The 12379-nt window shown below is 48.8% G+C and overlaps 1 protein-coding gene across 11 annotated transcripts in view; it reads right to left on the reverse strand.

Moving 5' to 3' along the window:
• The window catches only part of Ttc13 (tetratricopeptide repeat domain 13), a 50685-nt gene extending 38320 nt beyond the window's left edge, over positions 1-12365 (reverse strand). For 7 of the 11 annotated variants that reach the window (NM_001357356.2, NM_001373941.1, NM_001373940.1 and 4 more), the window contains exons 1-4: positions 12091-12326; positions 4543-4637; positions 2971-3046; positions 257-327 (exon numbers count right to left, since the gene is read on the reverse strand). In NM_001357356.2, the coding sequence (NP_001344285.1) occupies positions 257-327; positions 2971-3046; positions 4543-4637; positions 12091-12316 (468 nt within the window). In that variant the 5' untranslated portion in view covers positions 12317-12326. Of the gene's footprint in view, positions 1-256; positions 328-2970; positions 3047-4542; positions 4639-12090 lie in introns of those variants that run through there. The other 4 variants (XR_001778436.1, XR_878807.3, XM_006530966.4 and 1 more) reach the window with 2 other exon arrangements.
• Between the last annotated feature and the right edge of the window lie 14 nt (positions 12366-12379).

Below are 12379 nucleotides of genomic sequence, written 5' to 3' on the forward strand. Positions count from 1 at the left end.
TTGCAGAGAAAGGCCACCTCTGCTACATGACGGTGCAGACGGTGTGGGCAGCGACTCAAGCAGCATTCATTCCCTTTATCCCCTGTGGAGTGGAGTGATCGATCCTTCAAGGTCTGGCACTAAGGAGTAATGGGTCAATGCTCCCTTCTTCCACTCCTGCAGCCCTACACCATGCTTCACTGCAGCCCTGCAGACGTGTGGGCTCACCTTGTATCACAGCAAGCACTCACAATCACATGGCCAAGGAGAACATTACCTGGAGCATCGTGGAAAAGTGTCTTATGGCTTCATCGTAGAGACCGCTGCCCACCAGGACATAAGCAATCGCTGTGAGACAAACAGAAAAATATCGGAGAAAGGAAGACAAGCAGGAGGGCTGTATAGTCGGTGAGTCAGCTCTGCCTTGTCTGAGGATGCAGCTCTGAGAAAGGCGTGCCATTAAAGAACTTAGAAGCAAACACCCAAGATGACATGGGTGTCCCCCACCACTCCACACACACACACACACACACACACACACACACACACACACACACACACACACAATCTGCTTTCCAGCGCTGGCTAAGCGGCCTGCAGGTTGCATGGAGACTAGATTGCCAGCACAAGGGCATACCTCATATCTCTTCTCAGGCACCGGAAGAGCCCCAGACCTTTAGGAATGGAAGGCTCTTATTCTCTGAGAGGCTGCTAGGAGGATGATCCAATTATCCCCTCCACTTGCAGACAAGGAGATGAAGTACCCGTGGTGGCTGAAGGGCCACGCTTCCCAGACTGCCACACAGGACACAAGGCCAGCTTTCTGAACCTAAGATGACAAACACTGCTTGATGGCTAAAACAGGCTCAGTTCTGCCCGGCTGTATGGGGATGGGGACCCCAGAAACCTCTTCAAGCTCTCTGGCTCTTGCTTAATTAGCCAGTGGTAAGTTTTTTCTTAAGGATCCCTCTCAGATACGTTTTTAGAATTCCCGATTTTCCCATAACTGGAACTATCTACTATTCAAAAAAATGAGTTATAAAACAGAACAGAGGGCTGAGAGGCAGCTCAGAGGTTAAGAGCACTGACTGTTCTTGCGTAGAACATAGATGTAGGTCCCAGCACCCACATGATGGCTCACAGCTGTCTGTAACTCTAGTTCCAGGGGATCCAACACCCTCTTCTGACCTCCAAGGTCACGTATACAGTGCACATACATACATGCGGGCAAAACACTCATTCTCATAAAAGAAATATATATATTATATATTCTTTAATTCTTTTAAAAATAAAATGGAAAAAAGTTTATTTATTTCAGGGAAAACTTTGGTTTGGAACATAGATCTGTCTGGGCCCTGGCTACCAAATGTCCCTCAAAAGAGAACAAATTTTGCCATACCTACCCACAACTTCAAAGAATACTAATCTACATCTCACTCAAACATAAATAGTTAGTGGGGTATAAATTTTACTCTGGAAACCCAGGGATATATATTTAAAAAACAAAACAACAAGATAAAGCAAAAAAAAAAAAAAACCCTGGAATAGCTACAATTCCAGCAGAGATCTCCACAGACAGCAACTTGTCTCTGAGCACTGCCTCTGCCCGTCACACAGAAGAACCGACTCAGCTTAGCTCAGCTTCCTGGGTTGTTCCTAAGCATGCACAAGGCAGGCTCATACCAAGGTGTATGTGGTTTTTTGGTTTTGTTTTGTTTTGATTTTTATTTTGACTGCATGTATATCTGCAGCACACACAATGCCTCGTGCTCGTGGAGGCCAGAAGGTGGTGTCAGATCCCCTGGAACTGGAGTTACAGACAGCTATGGGGTGCTGGGAATAGAGCAGTCGGTTCTCTGAGCCATCTCAGCACAGCTTGAGTACCATTTACTAAATGGACATTCAGCTGAAAGAAGCCAACCATTCCACAAAGATCAGCCTGACTGACGCCTTAAAGGACAGTTAGTTCTCAAAGTTACCCCAGTGAAAAGCACAAGGGGGGGGGGGGCACTTTGCAAAGGTGGCAGTGTTCCACAGTGACAAAGCTAAGGAGAGTTCTCAGCACAGGAGGACTGAGCTACCATGGCGAGGGAACAGACGGCCACAATAAGGACGAAATGATAATCGGACGAGAGATCCCTTCGGGTGCTTCCGGCAGCCACATGCAGGAGCTTGGGTCCGCCTGCTCTGCATGGCCCTGGCTTGCTGTGGGTCCACTCTTCACGTGTGAGCTCACTGGGCAACGGGGAGTAAGTATCTCAACACACGTTAGATGCTGGGAACCCCACCTGCTTTAAAACATGCCAGGAGTGGATAGACCAGGACGCTCCTCTGTGGACCTGATTAACGTGATGAACGTGATGAACGTGACGAACATGACCATTCCCACCCACGACGCTGCTCTGGGTCTCCTTCCTTTCACCTCCTTTCTGTTCATGATGACAGCGCATGGCTCTTCTAGCACAGAGCAGCTGGTCTTACTAGCATCACTTTTCATTTCCATAGAAACGCAGGGCTAGACTAGTCCTTACCGAGCACTGTACAAAAGTCTTCTCTTCCTTCCTGTCTGCCTTCCTTCCTTTCCTCTGCATGTGCCAGGGCCTCCTGTGTCCCAGGCTGTCTCCTATTTAGCCAAGGATGACCACAAACTTTTGATCCTCCTCTTTCCACCTCCCAAACGCTGGGATTATACCACACCTAGTTTACATGTGCTGGGGGGGGGGGGGGCGCGAACCCAGGGCCTCCTACATATAAGGCAAGCATTCCACCACCTGACACACATGCCCAGGCCCCACCCAAATGTTTTGTCATGATGTACACCACACAAACCTCAGGAAGGCCTGGTAAGCCTGACCGGCAGTGCTAGTCTCCAAGTTCTCCCTCCACCTGGTTTCCTATTCTGTATCTGATCACGGCCCTGGGCTCTGGGTTGTAGGGTGCTCCCATGGCTCTGGGCAGGTGTTATGGGGTGCTCCCAGACTGGATTCTCACCTAATTCTTCATTGGTGCTGTCATTGTCGGTAGCAAATGGGAATCTCTTCTGCTCTGCAATAGACTTGGCCTGGCTCTGAAAACAGACAGACATCATTAGCGTCTAACAAACAAGGCAAGCCCCGCAAGAGAAGCCTGTGTGTGACGACGCTGGAGCTGTGTTTGAGCTCTATGGAAGCAGAATGTATGTGCCACTGTCTGCTGACTGAGCTTCAAGAACGTGGTTTGTGAATGAATATTCAGTTAGGTCCCCTATCACCAGCACGTCTGTTTCCAAGAGCATCTTCTCTCTTCTGTGGGCATCAGTCCTTCTGGCTACTCTGGGGCCCCTGAGTTTGTGCATGCTCTTTTGTGCCCTTGATTATGTTGAGAAGATCAGTCCTTCAGCATGGCTTGAACACAGAATACCAGGTAAAGCGTACAAGTATTCTAGACTCCACAGCTACAAAATGAACATAAAAGAATCTGGCCAAGAAACAAGGCAAGTTACTAAAGTTTCCCCAGTAATGCACACAGCCATGTGGTGTGAGGTGTAAGCCTGGCCCTAGGCAGACATGGAGACCATGTGTGACAGGGCACAAACTACAGGACACAGGAAGTAAGCTGCCTCAGAAGCAAGGTCTTTCTTAAAGGCAGCATCTTGTAATACAGTGCTTGATGACCCAAAACTCTATGGAGCCCAGGCTGGCCTTGAACTCAAGAGGCTGGCCTTCCACCCTCACGGTCCAACTCTCATGTGTTATCTTCAGCCACCATACAGACAGTTCTAATGAGTCCTCGAGATAAATCACATTTTGGCATACAAACAGCTGCCATGTCTCTAGAGGCTCTGCCAGCCAACACCAAATGATGATAAGGGTGGCCCACAGCATTAAAACCATGGGGGCTGACAAGATGGCTCCGTGGGTAAAGGTGCCAACGTTGACTTCCTGAGTTCGAGCCACAGAGCACACAAGAGAACCAATTTCCCTACGTTGTCCTCTGACTCATACACATGCACCCTGGCATATGTGTATATATACAAGTAAGTAATTAAATAAATGTAAAAAATGTTATTAAAACAATCAATTCCAGGCTGGAGTTGCCACAGACACAATTCAAACTCCTAGGCACATATGTAGGAAAATCTACATCAGAAAGGACTAAAGATCCGTTACCCAGACAAATCCAGAAGATGGGATCTAGAGACAGCTCCAAATGTAAGCTTGTCTTTTCTTACAGCACAGAGCCTGGTGGAACACATAACTAAGTAGCTGAGCGATTCCCTGTGACCAGTGAACCATACTGCCGACCACGGTGAACGGACCACTGTGCTCAATATGGCTTCAGGACCTTCTTGTCATAGATCTCAGTGCTCTGCTTGCCTCTAGAGCCAAGAGCAAGCTAGTGTAGATCCAAGCACACACAGGACAGAGGGCACTGCCCTCTGAGGTGGCAATCCCAGCATCCTGGCAATGTTTCTCGGTTGGGCTCTTAGGCAAACCTGGGTCACAGAGGAATTCGCAGTGGTAAGGCCACGATGGGTGGGGACCTGGCCAGTGCTCAGCGTGTGCAGAGTGGAGGGACACATACCAAAATCTTTTCAGTGTTGAGAGAGAGCAGCGAGTCACAGGGTGCTGAGCCTCTCAGTTCGCAGTCAGACTCGTGGAAGTTCAAAAATGACGACTCTGTAAAGCAAACATTCTGCGTCACTCACTCACCTCAGAGAATTTAAGGGCCATAAGCTGAAATCCTAAGATGCTCACAGAACCAAACCAGAGGTAAGTTAAATTTCAGAGGCTTTTTCAACTCCAGCTGGGTGGTGCTTGCTCTACAGGATGCAAGTGTCCTGCTACCTGTCACAAACAACAGCAGAGCTGTTGACTGAAGACTAGGGTCGGGAGGAAAGTCATGACTATTCTGAAAGAGTGGACAGAGCTGACAGCATCTACAACCCAGATGCCAGTGGCTGTGGAGCAGCTGAGCTAAACACCTCTTGGTATGGCAGCATCTACCTTAGGCTTAGCACATACCTGCTCACATGTACACATACCCCCACTCACATACACACGCAAAGCCTAGCCAGATCTAACACCACAAGCCATGCACTAAGGGTCCAGAGTCCAAAATATATAAATAAATGGGTCCTGCAACTCAAAGGGGAAAAGACTGATTACAAAGGAGCAAAGGGCCTTGGTGGGTAACTTCCTAATGATATACAAAAGCTACTGAACACAAGAAAAGGCCACCATTGTTATTAGAGGAACCCACAGGACGGCTGTGAGAAATTGGAAACTTTGGACATTGGTGGAAGGACTGTACAGTGATTCAGCCACTGCAGAAAATGTGTTGGCAATTCCTCAGGCCATACATAGAACCACCAATATGACCCAGCAACTTCATCTGTGAATATATCATGAACTGAATATGGGAACTCAAATGCTGTACATGGTTCACGGGGGAGGTATTCATAATACCCAAAAGGCGGATAACTGCCCAAGTATTCACGGCAGATAAGCTGAGATAGACATGCATGATGGATTGATTATCCCTTCACAGAAATGAAGTGCTCCAACACACAACATGGAAAAGGTCTCATGCGTGAGGCTCAGCCACAGAATCAGGATGGGAAAGGTCACAGAGTACACAACTCCCAGAGGGCCACATGGGTAACTATGGAGACAGAAGGACAAGTGGCTTCTCCAGGGCTGAGGGACTGAGTAGACCAGAAATGCCCCGCACCAGTGGTTTTTAACCTTAGGTCAAAACCCCTTTGGGGGTCAGATACCCTTTCATAGGGGTCAGATGCCCTTTCATAGGGGTTGCCTAAGACCACCGGGAAACACAGAAATTTACACTATGATTCGTAACAGTAGCAAAAATTGTAGTTATGAAGTATCAACAAGATAATTCTATGGTTGGGAGTCAGCACAACATGGAGAACTGTATTATAGGGTCATGGCATTAGGAAGGTTGAGGACCACTGGCATATGGGGTCCATCTCAGAGAGAGACAGAGATGTTCGAAGGAGCTGAAGAACACGGAAAATGTACAACCGCCAGGGTTTCTCCAAAACAGTTCCTTCTGTGTTGTGAGAACCTCACCCCAGCAGCTGTCTTAAAAGTGCCACGGTGATGAAAGGGCGCCCGCCTTGCCCTAGGAACCATGAGGCAAAGAACAGAGTGCAGGGCAGTATCTAGGTCCCCGAGGGCCACACCCAGAGGGACAAAGGCAAGGATACCACCAAGGATAGCAGCAGACCTTGAGGACACTGGATCGCAGTCTGCACTGGATCATAACTGACAGCTCGTTAGGGCTAAGGGCACCTGTCACCAAGCCCAGTGACCTGAACTCAGTCCCCGAAACCCACGTGGTGGAGGGAGAACTCATTCCTGCCAAGCTAGCCTTTGACCTCCATACTTGTGACACAGGTACACATGTGTACGTGTGCACTAGTGCATGAGTGTGCACAGAGTAACAGAGAAATAAGTGTAAAAAATACTTTTTAAAGGAGGCTTGGAGGCCAGGCCTGGGGAAGCCTTTAATCCCAGCCCTTAGAAGACAGAGGGGGGAACCTCTGTGAGTTCCAGACTAAGACTCAGTCTCAAAGAGCCAAAGACAAACAGACACAGATAAATAAGCGGCTGAGTGCCCCATCCCCCACCACACTGCCTCTGCTCTAATGGCTTGACCTTGCAGATTCTAACTGCAATAATGCACTTCTCCCAGTTTTAAATGGCCTCCGCCATGGACATGGCTCACTGCGGGTACGGCACACTGTGGACACTGTCCCATCCCTGCTTCTGCACTGAGATAGTATTTTACTAAGCTGTGATCTTACTAAGAACAAGAACCAACACAGGTGAGGGAAAAAGACTGAATTTACCTTAAACAACTACCCGCTTGCTGGCACAGTCTGCATCTTGCTCTCAAGGGCACACACCTGTTCCAGTGATTTGCAGATTTCACCAAACTCCTTTCTCTAAAGCCAAATAGAGGTTCCTCCGCACCTCTCCTGGGTAGGCTCCCGGCTGAACTTACAGTGTTTTCAGAGAAGGAGGCTCATGTTCCATTGTGCTAGTCCCCTGACTGCTGTGGAGGCAATGCCCTGCTGGCTCAGAGCTCGGGCACCTCAGCGGCTGCTGATGCTGGGCGTGGCCTGTGGTGCCTTTACTTCTGTGCCCTATTCTTTATGATGGGGAGAACGACAACCAAGAACAGCTAAGGACATCTCGGCTTGCAGAAAATAATGGTTCCCTGGCACGTGTTAAGTGTTATTTTAAAAAAACAAAAACAAAACATTTACTGCTGTGTGTATGTGGGTTATTTAATATATTATTTTATATATATATATACATATATATATGTGTGTGTACATATATATATATATATATATATATGTACATATATGTACTGCTGCAAGTGTATGAACATGCCACAGTGTGCAAGTGGACATCTCAGAACAACTTGTGGGAACCCGTTCTCTTCACATGGGTCCCAGGTTTTTAATGCAGGTCATCAGGCTGTGGAAACTACCTTTACCCACTGAGCCATCTCATTGGCCTGGGATGTATATCGCTTATCTGAAGGGTCTGGACTAGAAGTCTTTTGGATTGAGGCTTGTTTTTTTTTAATTTATTTTAAAAGATTTACGTGTACAAGTGTTTGACTTGAGTTTGCTTCTGTGCACCACTTGTGTGTCTAGCACCCTCAGAAGATTGAGGGCATCTTTACCCACTAGGCCATGACCCTGGCTCAATTCTGGAATTATTTATCCCAACACATTTAACATGTTTAAGGCTCTACGTCATTATTCAGACAGAGTGCAACATTCAACTTTGATTGTACAAAAGTTACCAAATGGACGGAGGTACCTCACTGAAAACTACCATGAAGACATCAAGAACAGGACTGTCACCTAGAAGCAAACAAGTCTTGTCACTTCACGTAAGGGCTGAAACGTGGCTCTCTGGGTAAAGTCCTTGCACAGCAAGTGAGGCGCTCCAGCGGTGTGGCGGCACACACCCGTGATCTCAGCATTTCAGGAAGCAGAGACAGAAGGATCAGATGCTGAGAGGCATAGCCTGGCGTGTGGAGAGCTAGAGGCAGAAGGATCAGACGCTGAGAGGCATAGCCTTGCCTGTGGAGAGCTAGAGACCAGTGTGGGATACACATAGCCTGGCGTGTGGAGAGCTAGAGACCAGTGTGGGATACACATAGCCTGGCGTGTGGAGAGCTAGAGACCAGTGTGGGATACACATAGCCTGGCGTGTGGAGAGCTAGAGGCAGAAGGATCAGACGCTGAGAGGCATAGCCTGGCTTGTGGAGAGCTAGAGACCAGTGTGGAATACACATAGCCTGGCGTGTGGAGAGCTAGAGACCAGTGTGGGATACACATAGCCTGGCGTGTGGAGAGCTAGAGGCAGAAGGATCAGACGCTGAGAGGCATAGCCTGGCGTGTGGAGAGCTAGAGACCAGTGTGGGATACACATAGCCTGGCGTGTGGAGAGCTAGATGCAGAAGGATCAGACGCTGAGAGGCATAGCCTTGCCTGTGGAGAGCTAGAGACCAGTCCGGGATACACATAGCCTGGCGTGTGGAGAGCTAGAGACCAGTCCGGGATACACATAGCCTGACGTGTGGAGAGCTAGAGACCAGTCCGGGATACACATAGCCTGGCGTGTGGAGAGCTAGAGACCAGTCCGGGATACACATAGCCTGGCGTGTGGAGAGCTAGAGACCAGTCCGGGATACACATAGCCTGGCGTGTGGAGAGCTAGAGACCAGTGTGGGATACACATAGCCTGGCGTGTGGAGAGCTAGAGACCAGTCTGGGATACACGACAGAACACCTCAAAAGGAAAAGAAGTTCATCGCTCCTCTCACTGCAGAGGAGGAGAAACCAAAGGCGTGTTGGAAGTTACCAGAAACGCGTGTGATTGATTACTAAGATGTAGCTTCAGACATCTGTAAAGAACCAGGCGGCGTTCTGCTTGAATGACACACCATGTAGGTTTGTAGAAAGAGCAGAAAACCTGAATTCTTTAGTCAGAGCTCCTCTCCAGAGCTCCTCTGTCAGTACAGCCAGTCTTCGCTCACTGCCTTGCACAACATCGGCAACGTGGGACTCCACCCTTCCCCCCCCAAACACTCCTCTAGTCAGGTGTCCCGGGTCTGCTCACCCTACACCAAACTCAGCTCCCTGTAAGAGACTCAGTCAGGTGATTAAGGTGCAGCACACTCATCCATGCCTGGTACACACACAGCTTTCCTGTGGCTACACAGTCCAAACCACTAGGATCAGTGACACATTTTAATACACATGTAAAGTCTGAAATCCTAAGTGTTATTTAAAAATACAAGTTTTGGGGCTGGTGGCTTAGTGGTTAAGAGCACCGGCTGCTCTTCCAGAGGTCCTGAGTTTAATCCCCAGCGACCACATGGTGGCTCAGTACTATCTATAAAAGGGAATCTGATGGCCTCTTTTGGCATACAGGTGTACTTGCAGAGCACTCGTTAAAAGAATAAATAAAATTAATTAAAAATAAACAAATAAGCAAAACTACTTATTTCAAACCTGTGGTAGTGGTTTAGTTCCAGCACTCAGGAGGCAGAGGCAGGTGGATCTCTGAGTTCGAGGCCAGCCTGGTCTACAAAGTGAGTTCCAGGACAGCCAGGGCTACACAGAGAAACCCTGTTTCGAAAAACCAAAAACCAAAACAAAACAAAACAACAAATATAACTTTCAATAAGTTTAAGATGTAGGACTTATTATATTAATGCTTACTGAAATTATGCCGATATGCAAAAAAAACCTACTGAGACTATAGCCCAAAATCAAATTAATCCCAAACCTGGATTCTTCCGAGGGAAAGCTTGCTTAGCTTTTGACTTCAGTTTCCTCCTGGGAAAATGGTAATGAACACTAACTAGCTCAGTGTTGACAAAAGGCACAGAGCGTTTCATATTGTGTAATGGGACTGGGGAAGAGAATTGGGGAAAGACTCCGCTCGGTATTTCCTCCCACACTTACAAATTAAAAATAGGGCCACAGGAATAAGAAAAAAAAAACAAATTTTTATTTTGAAAATAAGTTTCTCAGGTTTTGAGGCACATGCCTTTATTCTCAGCACTCAAGAGACTGAGGCAGGAGGACTGTCACCAACTCAAGGGCACCCTGAGCTACATAGTGAGTTCCAGCCTAGGCCAAAATAAAGCAAAAGAAAGAAACAAACAAAGAAGAGAAACGAAAAGAAAAAGAAAAAGAAAAAGAAAAAGAAAAAGAAAAAGAGGAAAGCAAGAACAAATAATATAGCAGGTAGTTTCTTCTCCTAAAAGAGTAGGATTATTCTCTCAGGTCTGAAGCAGGCCCAGGGGTTAAGACCCAAGTTTGGTTCCTAGCACTCACAATCACCTGTAACTCCAGCTTCAGGTGATCAGATGCCCGCTTTGGCCTCTGCGGGCCTCTATGGCCACCTGCACACACCTACCGCCCTCCACAAAGACAAAACTATAAGTAAATCATATTTAAAAAAAAACAAAACAAAACAAAAACAAAAACAAAAAAACCTTCTCATGGGAAAATAGGATCGAAAACATTGCAGAGACACATAGCATCCTTGCAGGTTGGCCAGGTTCACTTTACCCGGGACCAGCAGGGCCAGCCATTGCTGACGGACACCTCCAGCCTGATCCACTTGCTCTCACTGGAACCATTTTCTCCTCCACCATAGGGGGTGCTGCAGTGTGAGACTGAGCCTGAGCAAGTAAGCTGCACACTGAGACCCAAGCAGGCATCTACCCCTCAGCAACTGGCACCTGAGAATAACGCTGCAGCTCTTTGCCCCAAGTCTAGAGTCTGGCTTGACGTGGGCAGGTAAGAAAGTGACCACGGTATTCCAAAGGTGCCCTCGTGGTGAGGTCAGACCTGTCTGATTTGTGAGACCTGAGAGGTTCTGGATATCTAGAGCAGACCATTGTGTTGGTGGTATGGGGGCTGTAAATACTGATGAGAATAGCCCCTCGGCTATGACACGCTTACTTGCCTGTCCTGAATTTGTCCCCACAGTCTAGGACAGGTGCCTGAGGTAAGCGTCACAGAGTCCAACTTCCATGTAATCGTCCAGGATTGGGACAAACAGAAGAGAGGCATTTCCTACTAAGAGCCTTTGGTGGTTAAGACAAAATCTGTCTGTAAAGTTGAGCATGGAAGCTCACACTTGTAAGCCCAACTTGGAGGGTTTGTAGAGAAGGATCGTGGTAAATGCAAGTTCAAGGCCAGCCTGGGCTCAGAGAGACCCTTTCTCAAAAACAAAACCTCATAGTCAAGTAAACGGAGTCTCCTATTTACAGACAAGTTCACAGACAGGTAACCCCCTGCCCTGAATCAGGAGGTGACATTAACAATGGTCATTCGATTCACTAAGGAATGCTGGCCACATCAGCTGCAACAGTGTTGGGAGGCAAAGCCAAGACACAAAATAAGTCCAAAAGCCATTCCAAGAAGTCAGATGGTGCTCAAAGGAAGTCAGATTGCACTAATCTTGAGACTGCATCTCAGCTAAGAAACTAGGTAGTGTTTGGGTAGGCATATGGTGCTGAACATTGGTGGGATGTTTTAAAAGGCATTATCAGCCAGCTGCTACTAGGTATAGAAGACCCAGACCTTCCCCACGGCAAGTCGGAGGGACACCCACTGAGGGGAAGGGAGAGTGGAGAGGGTACTGATGGGTAAAAACGCCCACTGTACAACTCAAAACAGAAAGAGCATGTGCATTTTGCCCAGAGCCTGACCAATGAATGAGCCTGAGCAGCTGGAATGCACGCAGGAATCAGGCCTGAAGCTCTCTCTCTACCGTTGGGGGTACATCTGAGGAGCACGGGTCAGTGCTCATGTCACCCCGCAAATCCAACCTGCTTGCACCTCTCAAGATTGGATTCCTGAGGTGGGGATCGGGCAAATCACCTACCGGAGCAAGCAGAAAGAAGTCTGACTTCCTGGCCCGTGCACGCCAGCAGGCACCCTCCAGGCAGGTCCTTATCCCCGCCGCCCACCTGAGCCCATCCCCGGTGCCCCCACTTCCCAGATGCTTCCACGCTGGGCAGGGGCGGCCCAGGGAGAGGGCGGCTCGGCCCACTCACCGCACTCCGGGTACTGGTCCGCCCAGTCCCCCGACTGCGGACAGCCGCCGCCCGCCGGGGCCTCCTGCTGCTGCCGGTGCTGAAGCTCCTGCTTCAGCAAGGACAGCGGAGAGTAGTGCTCGGTGGCCCGCGCGCAGGCCAGCGCCCCCAGCAGCAGGAGCAGCGGCCGCACCACCGCAGCACCCAAGCTGCCCGAGCAGCCGCAGCCGCAGCCGGCAGGTGCCATCTTCCCGCACGGCGCAGGCGCGGCCCTGCTCTGCCCGCCGCGGGCAGGTGGGCGCGGCGCGCA

Source organism: Mus musculus, chromosome 8 (assembly GCF_000001635.26).
Source record: "Mus musculus strain C57BL/6J chromosome 8, GRCm38.p6 C57BL/6J".
Lineage (NCBI taxonomy): Eukaryota > Metazoa > Chordata > Mammalia > Rodentia > Muridae > Mus > Mus musculus.